The sequence below is a fragment of the Brassica rapa genome, chromosome A10 (genome assembly GCF_000309985.2).
Source record: "Brassica rapa cultivar Chiifu-401-42 chromosome A10, CAAS_Brap_v3.01, whole genome shotgun sequence".
Taxonomy (NCBI): domain Eukaryota; kingdom Viridiplantae; phylum Streptophyta; class Magnoliopsida; order Brassicales; family Brassicaceae; genus Brassica; species Brassica rapa.
In genome coordinates, this window is record NC_024804.2 from 4,474,732 (window position 1) to 4,489,739 (window position 15,008).

The following is a 15,008-nucleotide window of genomic DNA, read 5'->3' on the forward strand; positions in this document are numbered from 1 at the left end:
AGAGAGTTCTTTAGCTAGTTCATTGGTGTGAACCGGCTTGTTGATTTGGTGGTCAGCCAATTCATCTTTGTGTGTTGTTTGGTGGTTAGCCAACACATTCATTATTTCTTTGGTGGTTAGCCTTAGATCGTGGGTATATCAAGAACCATTCCACATCTCTTGACGATCCTTTCAATCCATTTCAGTTCCAGAAGTGCCAATTGCCTTCTCGGTTCATATCCAATACCCAGCTAAAGTGATCCTTCCCGATTTTGGTTCTATCACGCTTCGTGGTGAAGTCTGCCCAAAAGCATAGACGTCCGCGTAATAACTCTCGAACAGTGAGCAAGCCCTTGGGAACCCGATAGAAAGTGGTGGACACTGTAAAAAAATCCTAACGAGTACAGATCGAACATCTTCAAAACCAAAGATAGCAAACGTTCGGAATCAAGAATACCTCTTTGCCCCCATCTAGTCCTAAAGACGGGGATGGCGCTCACTTCCACGGAGGCGTCACTAACACGGACAAAGAAGAACTGCTCCTTCCAAAAATGGTATTTTGATACGAACCCCGAGTTTATCGCCATGTTTGAACGAGGCCTCACATGGACTATGAGCGAAGAAGAACATCGAGTCTCAACCAAAGCTTCCAAATGGTCAACGTCAAGGGTTATTCCCAGTTCGTAACTCAGCACCAAAATTCCAACGATGTGCTGCAAACCGCAAGGATAAACCTGGCTGATCGAAAATTTGAACGGTTGAGAAGCTGTATGATGAGCTCCGGGATAGGGAACCATAGATGACACTGCATCAAGTACGCCGCGTAGCACGTGAAATAGGCTTCAGGCAGAGATAGTGCAACTTCCCCAGCTTCTGGGAGACGAAACTGAACTGACTCAGGAACTTTGCAGAAACGTCTAATGGACGCAAGCCCATTCGGACAACTCCTGCACGGACTGCCGGCCACAGGGTTGGCCTTAAAAGTAGAAGGAACCTATAGCCCAGGAACGGGAGGTTTCACTTCGCCGCTAGCCGCCCAGTATGCATCGATCTCTTCAGGATCTATCGAGCCTGCCGAGAAATCCACCTTTGGCACAACATCGACATGCTGAGAGCTGGATCCATCGGGAACAGAACGGTCGTGATGAGACTTGGTGGAGGATTTTCTCCTTGAAGACATGATCTTTCTTTCTCGAAAAGAAAAAAAAAAGAGAGAGAAAAGAGGAAAAGATAGAGAAATTATTCTTTACCAAAGGGAGAGAAGAGAGCAAAGGATCTTCTTTGAAAGAAAATTTGTGGAAATGAGCAAGTAAACAATTTGAAAACTTACTCCACATACTTATAGGCAAAAGGATTCACTATTCATCTTCGGATTTCCAGACATTGAATTCCATCTGACTTACTCAATGTGTCTAAACCACTCGTAAGGACCTCACGGTTTCAACGAGCTGGGGGCCTAACTGTTGGAGTCAAAATCGGTTACGACGAAATCAACGTCAGAAAACTTCCTGAAAAAATCTTTTCTTCCATAAAATGGGAAAGAAGTCAAAAAAGAACGAAAAAAACTACCAAAGGTCTAATGGTCAGCTCGTCGAAACGAACGAGCTGGATCGTCCAGCTGGATCGTCTGCGGGATTCAATTCTGCCGTTCACCGAGCTGGATCAACCACCGGATTCATCTCGGCCGTTCGCCGAGCTGGATCAACCACCGGAATCATCTCGGCCGTTCGCCGAGCTGGACCAGTCCTGTTCGGCGAACGGCCAAGCTGGATCAACCACAGAATCCAGTTCGGCGAACGGCCAAGCTGGATCGAACAGAATCCGTCTTCACCTTGTCATTGTAGCTCCTCTCCCGAGATTGTACCAAACTTGCTCTTCTTTTGTCTCGATCGGAGGTACCTTGGAACTTTATGATTTAAAAACCGCTAGAACTTGTTTTATCAAAAAACATTCGGAATGATCGTATAAAATGGCAACAGTTAGCTGAACACCAAGAATTGCCTACACTATACGAGGAATTTGAATGTTCTTCGGAATTGACGTTGTTTCGAAAGCACTCTTTTAATAAAATCGTATAAAAGCCTAGGTCGGAAAACGGCCCAAAAGGGCCTAGAACGCGGCAAAGAACCCACTTACGATTTTATGCGAAATCAAACCTAGTCATTACGATGGTTTATCATTTGTTACCGAGAAAAAGATAAATGTCAAGTTCGGAGGATAAATGTCAAGTTTCCGAAGATAAACACAAAGATTGAAGAAAAATGGAATATTTCTACGAAGCGATAAACTCGATCGAGGGCAGAAAGGGAAAAAGCAAACCGCCTTAGAAGGAGTATATAAGAGGATCGAAGTTGAAGGTGCAAAGGAACGCACATTTTTTACTCAGAGCAACACTTAGAGCAATTTAGGCAACTTTCCGTTTTTGTTATTCGAGCTGCGACTCAATTAGGTTTTTGCAGTCTTAGGTGCTAGAATTAGGAATCTGGCCGACAGCTCTCGTAGCCAAGGTTGTTACCTTATTATAACGCTCAACATAGATTCCGAATAAAAACCTTTCTTGCTCTCTTTTTGATTTTTATATTTGTTTTTTGTTTATATTTTCGTATTTTGATTGTTTGGTGTGTGGTTTAGCAGATATTCGAGACCTCTGAGAAAGTTATGATGCGAATTTCGGTTCCCACAGATAACTTTAACATGAGTTTATCCTTATGTCTAACTTGTCATCCTTATCTTTATATATTACTAAATCGTCCGCAAAACACAAGTGTGTGAGCGTCAGATTTTTACAGCCAGGATGATACGAAAACCGGTTTTCTTGCGTAGCCTTATCAAATCTCATGCGATAACACATTCATGCATATACACTAACTGATACGGAGATAGTCCTGCTCAAATATTTATCAAATGATTCATTCATCATTTGCCTTGGAATTTCAAAATACACGAAAGTAGAAACAGAGAAAACACAGGTAAGTAAAGGTTACTAGATTTAAAAGTAGAGCATTAGAAAACGTAAAAGAAACAAAGAAGAAAACACAAAAACAACAAGAAAGATATCAAAATTTCAACCCCAAAGGAGATGACCTCTTTGTCTCTGTATCTTTCTTTTTCTCTTCGGGATTGATTCAGATACTGGTAGCCACACCATTAACTTGTGCTCCCGAGGCCTCACGACCGTTCATTGGTGCTCCTAATACATCACCGTTCGTTTGTTTGACTGAGTTAGTGATCGGAAGCTCTTGACCTACGACGATTTTCTCATCCAATGGATTGACCACGTCTTTACTTTTTCCCCATACTACACTATATAGTCCAATGACGATGAAAATTGCCCCGATTATACTGCATATTTACAATAAATTAAACCCTCTGAAACGTTAGTGACTTTGTTAATCACCTTAAACTAGTAATAAAGAAAGAAATGTTATTTTATAATTACCTTCCGAGGTGGATTTTCTCAGCCAAAACAAGGGCACCGAGGAAAGATGTAATGACCATACACATAGGACTAAACGACGTCGTAAACACGGGGCCACGTTGCTTAATCACAATGCTTTGTATGTAATAAGCAATGCCCGAACAAACCACTCCCTGAAAAGAAAATCCCACATAATAGGAATGAGGTTTAGTTGATAAGAATTAATCAGTGTAGTATTTAATTAAGTTGATTAATTTAAACTTACGGAGTAAACCGCGGCGAGTGTGCCGGAGTCCATGCCGATTTTCCAGGCGCTCAAGTCGCGGACAAATATCATCGAAACGCCAAAGTTTAGGATCGATCCAATCCCACATATCAACGCCACGAGGGATAGCTCAGCCGGATAAATTTTCAATGTGAATGACTGCAAAAAATAAAAATGATATTTAGTAATTTATACATCTGTTAAAAAAAAAAATTATACATCTGTTGATGCATGTTAATTTACAAAGAGAAAAACTATAATGTTAACTAATTAGTTAAAGTACCTGTAAAATAAAGAAAGCAGCCCAAGTGGAGATACTTCCCATGATGGCTAAGGTTCCAGTGACCCAGTGCTGTCCCGTGGCAGTGTTGGAGCCACCGTGGAAGGAAGAATGTGCAGCTTTCACGATCTCGATGGCCGGACCTTTGTACAAAGTCATTACCATTGCTCCTGCCAACGTTATTACCGTTCCTACCACTTTTGCAACACTATGTATCTTTCTAAAGTTCACCGTCTCAAGCCTGATTTAATGTTAAAAAAAATTGGTGTTAGAACAATTATGAAGATGCTGAAAGGCCATAATGATGTTGGGAAAGTAATCATTTTAGGCGGATGTTTAAATATTTTATATGATCTCTATAAGTTAGATATAAATATTGAAGAATAATCAAAATTTCTTAGGAAATATATCTAATCACAGTAAAAAATTATAAAATTTTAACGTACCTGAAAATGAGGGCGAGAATGAAGGTTACTGCGGGAAGTGCATTTGTAAAGGCAGAAGTATAAGATGCCGACGTGGACTTTAATCCTATGTAGTAGAAGTTCTGATCCATGAGGGGCCTGAATTTATACAACCAAACATTATCTTTATATTCATATTTTATTTTATTATGATAGCCTTTTTTTTTAATTATGATAGCCTTTTCACATCATCTTTTTGTTTGTATACTTAATTAAGTAGATTGCTTTTTCCAAAGATTAAAAGGAAAGCGTTTACGTAGGATAGCACCAATAAGTTTTCACATTAAAGGTGTTTGTTGTGGGTGATGATTCCATTCCCAATATTAAGACGTTACCAATTACATCATTTTCATGTTTTTGGTTTTTATAATATCACGGTAAAAGTTTGAATCATTTGAAATGCTTTTATTTTATGTTTTAGTAAATCCAAAATTATAATATATATATATATATTCTGAATAAAATGATATTTTACTTGTTCACTAATTTTTGTTTTGAATAATACAAGATCTATGTGAGTATAACGTACCCGAACTCGCGCCCAAAAATAATAAAGTAACGTACCCGAACTCATGATTTTGCATGACAACTATAAATCTAGAATAGGTAACTTTTACATTTAGAACCGTACTCAAAAAAAATTAATAAGTGATTTATAATATTTGTTTCATGAATCAACCCCTTACTAACCGAAAACATGTTCATCCGAGTGTGTATATATTTGTCAAAATGTGAAGAATATATATGGTTCACAGAATGCTTCCATATATTTACATATGTATAGATTCACTTAAATATACATACATATATGTGTGTTAAATATCACAATCCCTATAAAAATAAACTTGTATGAACCAAACTTTCTAATTGTAAAGAAGAAATGACATTTTAATGAAAGAGACTTACTCTAGTATTCCAAGAGCAAGAAGCCTATAGAATATTGGTAGTGTCATCTTCGGTCTAATTTTCCTGCAAACACATAATCATTAACTAAGAGAATTATTCATCTATGCATATATGTATGTGTTGTGATTGATACCTCTCAAAAACCAGAGCAAAGGGAGCCATGACCAGCGTGGCGACGATATGACGGTATGTGGCTAGGACCCAATGGTCCATGCCATGCTTGAAAGAGACCATGGTAATGATGTACATGCCTGCATACCCAAATTGCAATGATATTATCGCTAATATCGGTTTAATTTTCTCCAAGCTCCCACAATTGCTTCCTCCACCTTTCATCTTTGTTTGTTGATTATTTGTTACTTCTCTATATAGATACTATATCTCTAGTTATATAAAACTATTATGTATCTATGTTTATGTATAGATACTCTTTAGATTGAGGAGAGAAGTTTGGTGAGTGATGAGATAAACTCTATTTGCTTGAGGTAGGCAAAACCTAATGGAGAATGACTCCTTTTATAGTCGAGCAAAAGTTAGGTTTAAAGGTAAACTCATTATTTACACCCAAAAAAAAGATACACTCATTATTTTGTTCACTCAATAATACGTCTACGTATCTTTTGGAATATTTTAATGCACTATTGGTTGGAGATGTGAATAAGTGACAGAAAATATGTCTTTCATATATATTTTAATTCTACAGATTCATGTCAGCAATCTGCATAATAAGAATTCATTTTGGAATTTATTTCTAGCTTTCCTTTATTTTACTTTAGACTTCTTCGAATTAAGAAATTTAAGCAATTTATTTTTGCTGTATATATATGCATGTAGTGGTTTTTATTATTTTCAAATGCGTAACACGTGTTTGCATTATACCAAAGTTGATATAAAACATAATTTTCTCCATGTATGATATCAAGTAGTAGGTGGTTGGATGATTGTGTGTGCATACACATATATTACCTTTTTTACAATAGAGTACACACCTATATTTTTGTCATTCTCTCCAGATATCTATCTATTACTTAATTTCTTATTCTTTCAGAAACAATATTACTTTTCAGTCTATAAAATCCTTTACTAGGTGTCAGGGTGTACTTGAGTAACACTATAGTTTAACTTAAACCATATAAAATCAAGGGTTAATTTGTTGAATAACTATATTGGAAGAAATATTAGTTTTGTAGTAAGAGAGTAGAGAGAGATAGGAAGAAAAAGAAGGAAAGAGGGAAGGAAATGGTTAGTTAGTGAAATATAATTTTTTTGTTGGTTATTGGTTCAAATTTCCCTAAAATCAAACAATAATGTTATAAACAAAAATAATGAAGAAATGTCAGACATTTTGTACAGTTTGATTAAGCAATGATTTCTAACAAAAACAGTGACAATGAAAGCGTCTAAGTCGGACGTATCTTTTTTTTTTTGAATGATATAAGTGAAATTAATAAGAAACTAGGGGCTATGACGAAAACAAAAATCTAGATTAACTGTTTCCTGTTTCTTCAATATAGATTATCTGTTTCTTGTTAGTATCATTGCTTTGTCACTATATAGATTCAAACCGCATAGTTGAAAAGAAACACAGCTCGGGATTAATTGTACATAAACTAGGATTAATTTTCATAATTAATCGTAATTAAGAGCCATTTTAACGGAATGTGTGAATGCTATGTATATTACGTATTATGAAAGAGTTAATGTCACAAATATGTCTTATATATATATTTTTAAATAAAGGGTTAAATCCAAGTCTATTAAAAATGTGATTTAGTTTCGTATGGCAGGTGAATCTAACTTGAAATGTGGTGACATCCCAAGCCTTTTCACTTACTACTTGACCACAAGCTCTCGGTAATGCCTTATATATCTTTGACGTTTGATAATAGGCATAACATTATGTATAACACACAGAAGCAACTTTTGCAGAAAACTCAGGTGCTAAACAATTAGGAGTTTGCTGTATTTTAGTTAACGCTGCAAATGCGCTCTCGTATTCTTTTCTTGAACTTAATAATAGGTATAATAAGAATCATAAATATGTATACACAAAGGTAAGATGCCTACCAGCCTAAGTTTAACCATAAAGCAATTAGGATTTTGATACGTACCGATGGATCTCAAAATCTATTTCAAAAATTAAGTTTAGGAGAAATGTGTAAAAAATACGTGTATTGATGATTTCGTATAAAAGAGGTAAATGATTGACAATAATTCAAGTACAAATAAATAGAGTAAGAACAAGAGCGTATATATGTATCCAAAGTGTAGAGATTGTTTAGAGCATCTCCAAAAAGTGAACTTTATTTTGAAGTTTCCAAAACTCTGTATTTGAAGTTTAAAATTAAAAGTGTTCTTCTCAAAAAGCAAAATTTCAAATTCAACTTCAAAACTATTTGGATTTTATAATATGGTTCTTATATTTGTCATAACTAATTTAAATTCATAAACATTTTATAAAAATAACTAGCACATATATAAACATATTACAATAATATTAATTAATAAAACATCGTATTAAAATATAAAATTTTAAATAAAATAACTTAATTAATATTAAACTTCAAATAAAATACCATATTATTCCAAGTGCATTTCGAAGTAAAAATGGCACTCCTCATTCTTAATTTGTAGATTAGAGATAAAAATTAGGAATTTTTGCCAAAACTAACCTACAATTTGATTTTAACCCCAAACCTATACCCAAACTTGAATCAAATGCAAAACTAACCTAAAAGCCTAGTGAAATTACAGCTCAGCCCTTTGTGACCAAACAAAAAAACAGAAGCCATTTTTACGAATATAGCCCCAGTAAATCGTCTGAGTCGTCTGAGATGTTGGAAGTCTTCTGGACGACTGAAGTGTAAGTCGTATGGTACCAGTTTATTTTAAAAATAATTTATAAATCTCGTAAAAAAATATTTTGATGCGTGAAAAGTAAAAATCAAGTAATTATAAATAGTTTTAAGTGATATAAATTAAGATATGATAAAATTGATTTGTTTTGAAGATAGATGAGTGGAAGTAGTGAATCATGAAATACTTTGGTTTAGGAGTTTGGCAAACATATGTTGTAGTATTGTATGTATTGTTAGGGTTAGATTTTGGAAAACTAAAATGTTTTTTTCAAAAATTAGTTTTCACCTATATGTGTTTATTTCTGTGTATAGTAAATACTTTTCAAATTTGATTTGATTTTATGAAGTGTTTAATTAGATAATTGAGTTTAGGGGTTATGTTTAGGGTGTGGACGACTTATATTTCAGTCGTATGTTGAATAATTTACTCGGACGACGTATATTTCAGTCGTCCACATCGTACCGAACCATTAATTTTACCAATGTACGTTTTAACCTAACCGGATCATTTACCGGACATATAAAAGCTAGTTTAGGGGTTATGTTTAGGGTCTAGACGACTTACATTTCAGTCGTCTGGTGAAGAAATTAGAACAGACGACTTACATGTAAGTCGTCCAAATATTCCCGCCTAAAATTTTTAAAAAAAAATATTTTCCCGCTTAAATAATTTAAACCAGACGACTTACTTGTAAGTCGTCTGGAAAGTCTTCTATTTTAGTTTTCCGCTAAAAATATTTAATTTTCCGCTAAAATATTAAACTCTTCTGGACGACTTACATGTAAGTCGTCTGTTTTAATTTCTTCACCAGACGACTGAAATGTAAGTCGTCCAGGAAGTCGTCTGAGTCAAAAATATTTAACCTAATTGGATTTTTTGTCTCCCTATATAAAGAAAAATTTACACATTCTCTCTCCTCCTCTCAAATGGCTGCAACAAAAATGTAATGTTCATCATTCTAAAACTCTCCAACCTCTCTCTAATCTCTTTGACTTGAAAACACCAAACTTTATATGAATTTTTTAGTTTTGTCTCATGTATTTCTTATTAATCTATCTCTTTTGCAGGTTTTTAATCAAATGGTACTCATCTTCCACTAATTTAAAGGTAGATATATTAATTTTAGATATGTATTTTTGTGTGTTCTATAAATGTAGATTTATCTAATCTTCCACTCATTTTCTCTATTTTTAAGTCATTTGAATGTTTTTGGATATGCAGGTTTTTCAGATCTGGATTTGATATGCAGGTTTTTAGATCTGGAAGACTTCTGGGACGACTTACCTGTTAGTCGTCTGGAAGTCGTCTGGAAGTCGTCTGGACTTCTTGGAAGTCTTCTGACAAAGTCGTCTGGACTCCTGGAAGTCATCTGGACTTCATGGAAGTCTTCTGACGAAGTCTCCCTTTCATAATAGATCTGAGCGTTTTGGTAAGTTCTTATGTCTGATTTTTCTTCATTTGGTAACTTCTTGTTGTATAAAGTTCTTACTTTTTTCCCAAACTAAAACTCTCCAAACCCACTCTAATCTCTTTGACTTGAAAACACCAAACTTTATATGAATTTTTCAGTTTTGTCTCATGTCTTTCTTACTAATCTATCTTTTTAAGCCATTTGAACGTTTTTGGATATGCAGATTTTTCAGATCTGAATTTAATATGCAGGTTTTTCAGATCTGGAAGACTTCTGGGACGACTTACCTGTTAGTCGTCTGGAAGTCGTCTGGACTTCTTGGAAATCTTCTGACAAAGTCGTCTGGACTTCCTGGAAGTCGTCTGGACTTCCTAAAAGTCGTCTGGACTTCCTGTAAAGTCGTCTGAAAGTCGTCTGAACTTCCTAAAAGTCTTCTGACAAAGTCGTCTGAACTTCCTGAAAGTCGTCTGAACTTCCTGAAAGTCGTCTGGACTTCCTGGAAGTCTTTTGACAAAGTTTTCTTCCATATCAAGTGGAATCCAAGCTTGTCTTTGTAGAGGAATGATCTATAATAGTTTTGTTTGTGGTCTGTTTTGTGAATTGCATGTCTACTTTTTTAGTTGTGAATTTTTTGTAAAATTAGTAATAATGTTTTCCAAGATGTATTAAATGTGCTAACAATGTGTTTACACATTTACACATTTACAAAAAAAAAGCTGTCAAAAAAAAAAAAAAATGTGTTTACACATTTACAAATCAATGAAATAATAGATTTCAGTAGCTTTTTTTTTATCTTTGGATCTCTCATATGCAATAATAAACTCCAATTGCCTTTTTCTCATGTTAATAAACAAGAATGTTGGTAGCTTCATATTGATACAACATTTTAAAAAGCATTTTAACCCTTCTTCCAACTCATAACAATAGTCATCATTATTGTCTATAACAATAATACTTAAGAGATGGAAACAAACAATAGTAACTAGTCAAAGCATATCATATTTTTTATAAGTTTGCATTGAAAAACTTAGTCAAATTTAGTAAAACTAAGGGAGAGAACATATTTTGTAAATATGAGTTTTACATATCTTGAAGTTACTTATCACTCTTAAAAATACAAGTTATTCAAAAACTAACGTAGAAGACTTAAAAACTAGTGGAGAAGACGCAGACGACTTCAATCTAAGTTGTCTAGACGACTAAACTATATGTCGTCTGGTCAACGCAGAGGTTATTTTTGCAATTGACTTTGAAATCTGTTATTTCGGACGACTGAAAGTTAAGTAGTCTACTATTGTTTGGTTAAAAAAAAACTCCAAAAAAGCTAGACGGCTTACATTTCAGTCGTCAGAGGTTAGTTTTGCATTTGACTGGATTATTTCAGAAGTTTGACTTTTTGGACGACTTACATTTCAGTCGTCTAGTGAAAATTAAAATAATAATATTTTTTAAAAGTAGACGACTTACAGTTAAGTCGTCATAGGTTAGTTTTGCAATTGAAAAAAAAAACTTCAAGATTTAATTATATACAGACGACTTATAATTCAGTCGTCCACGAGATGACTGAAATGTAAGTCGTCCAGGATTTACGAGGTTTGACCAGAATCTCGGAAAAAAATCCTGGACGACTTACAATTAAGTCGTCTGGTGGACGACTGAATTATAAGTCGTCTGTGTATAATTAAATCTTGAAGTTTTTTTTTTCAATTGCAAAACTAACCTATGACTACTTAATTGTAAGTCGTTTACTTTTAAAAAAATATTATTATTTTAATTTTCGCCAGACGACTGAAATGTAAGTCGTCTGGGGAAGTCAAACTTCTGAAATTATCCAGTCAAATGCAAAACTAACCTATGACGACTGAAATGTAAGTCGTCTAGGTTCTTTGGAATTTTTTTTGAAACCAAACAATAGTAGACGACTTAACTTTCAGTCGTCTCAGGTTACAGATTTCAAAGTCAATTGCAAAAATAACCTCTGCGTTGACCAGACGACTTCCAGGTAAGTCGTCTACAGCCAGACGACTTCTAGGTAAGTCGTCTACAGCCAGACGATTTCTCAAGTAAGTCGTCTGACGAACAGATCTGGAAAAAAACTAGATGTCATACCTTAAATTGGTGAGATAAGTTCCTTAGCATACATAAGGCTTCTCCAAGCACACAGAATCACAAACGAAATTCACCCACCCATAATCGTTAGCTTCTATGACTCTATGAACCATAAAAATTTTAGAATCAAAATTTTGGGTTTTTTTAGCTCATTGTGGAGAGAAAGTGAGTGATATGTTGTGTTTAGTTCACAAGAATGGAAAAAGAAGAAGGGTAAATCAATTTTGGGAGCATTAAGAGCTTCAAATTGGTTGTTCATGGTGGTTGTGGTATTGATGACAATGGCAATCTTGTAATTACTTGAAGATGATGAGGGTGAGCGAGTAAAAATGTCATTTTCGAAAAAAAAAAAAAATTGATGGCATTTTCGTAAATTATATGAACTTGTGGGGTGAATAGGGCAAAACCAATTTTCAAAAAAAAGAGAGGTTAGTTTTGTGTTTAACTTTAAGTTGTAGGTCAATTTTGTAAAACCCCTAAAAATTATTGAAATCGGGTGATATTAATACTTGTAAATACATTAGATTAGAACAAAAAAGTAAAAAAAGAACATAAAATATTGCTAAAAGATCAACTTTTATCAATGATATTAATACTCATGAATATATTCAATATGAACAAGAAAGAATTGTATGAAAAGACATCATCATCAACAACAACAACAATCATCTTCAGCTACATAAAAAAAATTGGAAAATATTTGAAAATTTCAAAGGTTTCGGGATCAAACTTACCAGACTATTAGTGTTGTTATAATATTTACATTTGTGTAGTAGTTAAGTTATCATGTAATTTTTATAAGTTTTTTTGTTAAGTTTCTTTTTGTTATCTAAATCTCGTTTTAAATATTTTAAATCTAATTTTAAAGTTTTGTTTAATTTTATGCGTAAACTTAAATTTTGTAAGCAAAACTTAAAATATTTATGAGATATAATTTTTATAAGGATTAAAACAATAAACAAGAAAATATTTATAAATCATAAATGTGATGTGTAATTGTAGGAATCAAAATGCAAATAAAAATATGAAACTTCAAATTTGAAGTTTTGAGTAGTAGTTTCACTCCTCAACACTTCAAATTTAAAGTTTTGAAGTTCTTTTTTGGAGAACAAAAAACTTCATATTTGAAGTTATAGAGTATCTTTTGGAGATGCTCTTAGGAGAATTTGGATCCCCCTCCTCTTGCTTTTGGTCTTTCTTTTATAGGTCTTCAAAAGTAGATTTCATAATGGCGGTGTGATTTACGACGAGGATAAAGCGCCTTTATGGTTATTTTTAATGCTTTGGCCTCCATTATACTATAATTTGAAAGTATAAGCTCGACATATGCCATCTCTAGAGGTCGGCATGGGCCTCAAACATTTTTGGGCTTATTGTCTACTTGAAGGCCTAAAAATATTGGACTAGGTTCTCGAACCGAGTATGGAACAGGGTGAAGTTCATCTCCAACAAAAGCCCCCAGAGACCGACGTGTTTTGAGTAGTCATCTAGTTCAGGTGCAGGTTTTGAGCTGAATGGTATATTTGAGATAGTAGGATCTTTAGGAGATTTAGAAGCCAGTTTGAGATTCTGATTTGCTTTTATTAAATTCTGATTCGATTGTGTAATGAGTATAAATCCACAATTCGTTTTTCCTTTCTTAGGATTCGAACCTTTTTGAAAAAGTTGATAATTCCTTTCTTTAGACTTTCACTTCCCTTGTTTCACCACTCCTCATCGAGAATAGATGTCACTTCAGTTATAAGTTATCTTCTTTGGCTTTATCTAATATCTTCTTTTCTCTCTTTCATCTTCTTCTTTGTTTCTAACTTAGTCTGCTTTTTTCTTTGTTGGCGTCTTTGATTAGGAAAAACTCAAGGAGGGCTCCCTTCCCCCATCTCATGGCAGCCATAATGATTCGCCATCAGATGACGTTTTCCCAATCTCACAGCCTTCTTCTTCCACCGTCATTCTGTTTTCAGGGACTAATGGTTCTGCTTGTTCTTCGCATCAATTAACTAAACCTTACCCAGCATTTTTGGCTCAGAAAACTGCCAGTACAATCGGGTCGATTCAATATTTGAGAGTCACTCGAGGTACTTGGAGACGATTTTTCTCCTTCTCGATGAGGATGAGGGACTTTGGGTGGCGCTTCTTGGTATTTTACGATGTACGAGGCGCACTAGAAAGAGTGTCACCTTTAGTTTTTTCTCCTTTCCATCTTACTTAAATATGGTGATAGGAATTATATAGTCATCTCCCACGTGACGCCTAGTGGGATCCGTACCATTATTGGCCTCCTTGTTTTATCTTTTGAGGTAGGGCAGGAGATGGATTCTCCAATGCTCGAAGCTGTGATCGTTTTTAAGTTGTTTCATAACATCCCAATTTTTTATGATCTCGTCGTATATTGATGATTTCTTATAAAAAAGGTATGATTGGTAACAAGTAGAATTCAAGTACAAATACAGAGGATATCAATATCTTGGATAAGAAATTAGGTGTAAGATTTCGATATCTTAAAAAATGTGTAAAAAAATATGTATATTGATGATTTCGTATAAAAAAGGTATGATTGGAAACAAGTAGAATTCAAGTACAAATACCGAGGATATCTATAGAACAATAACGTATGTATGTATTAAAAGTATAGAAATTGCTTAGGAGAATTCAGTTCCCCTCCTCTTGCCTTTGGCATTTCTCTTATAGGTGTATTCAAGAGCGGATTGTAAACCTAGTCTCTTCAACCTCAAGCTTCGTCTCCGTCACGCCTCTCCGGCGCCGTTCGGCGTTGTGAGAGGGCCCACAACCGATACTCCCGCTAAGTCCATCTTCTTCTCCGTTTGTGGTTCCATTGGTGAAGGGCCTCTACTCTTCGGTGGTGTGTGAACCTGTAGCTCCGGCTACAGTTCAACTCGAGATGGCGTCGTTTAGTGTCCTGGTTTCTCTAGCGACTATGCCGGTACTCTGATGCTTCTCTCCGCCTGTGAAAGTGACTCCTCTCCCAACATCTAGGTTACCTCTACGGAGTGGTACCAAAATGTCGCTTCTTGCCATCTCGATCCAAAGTAATATGGGTAAGCTTCGCATGTGTTAGAGGTCTCGGGACTTCAGACTTTACTGTGGAGATGTCTCTACATAGGGTCAAGCCAAGCGGTCTGCTATTGAGTGATGCTTTAATTAGCTCCTCGTCCTCCTCTTTGGTATTGATTGGCGTTGCTTGTGAGTCTGGATCTGATTGTAGGTTTAATCGAATAAGGTTATGGAGGTTCTGTGATTTTTGGAGTTCGTGGTAACACTTTGCGGCTAGAGGAAAGAGTAAGACCCGGGAGGTGGTG

At 35.0% G+C, this 15,008-nt stretch overlaps 1 protein-coding gene across 1 annotated transcript; it reads right to left on the reverse strand.

Annotated features, from left to right (window-relative positions):
• Window positions 1-2,873: 2,873 nt before the first annotated feature.
• LOC103848336 (WAT1-related protein At1g44800) lies at window positions 2,874-5,809 on the reverse strand. Its single transcript, XM_009125255.3, has 7 exons — window positions 5,446-5,809; window positions 5,313-5,375; window positions 4,389-4,505; window positions 3,946-4,183; window positions 3,663-3,821; window positions 3,419-3,570; window positions 2,874-3,321 (listed from the first exon to the last, which is right to left on the reverse strand). The coding sequence occupies exons 1-7, from the start codon at window positions 5,646-5,648 to the stop codon at window positions 3,105-3,107; spliced, it is 1,149 nt and encodes a 382-aa protein (XP_009123503.1). The 5' UTR covers window positions 5,649-5,809; the 3' UTR covers window positions 2,874-3,104.
• Between the last annotated feature and the right edge of the window lie 9,199 nt (window positions 5,810-15,008).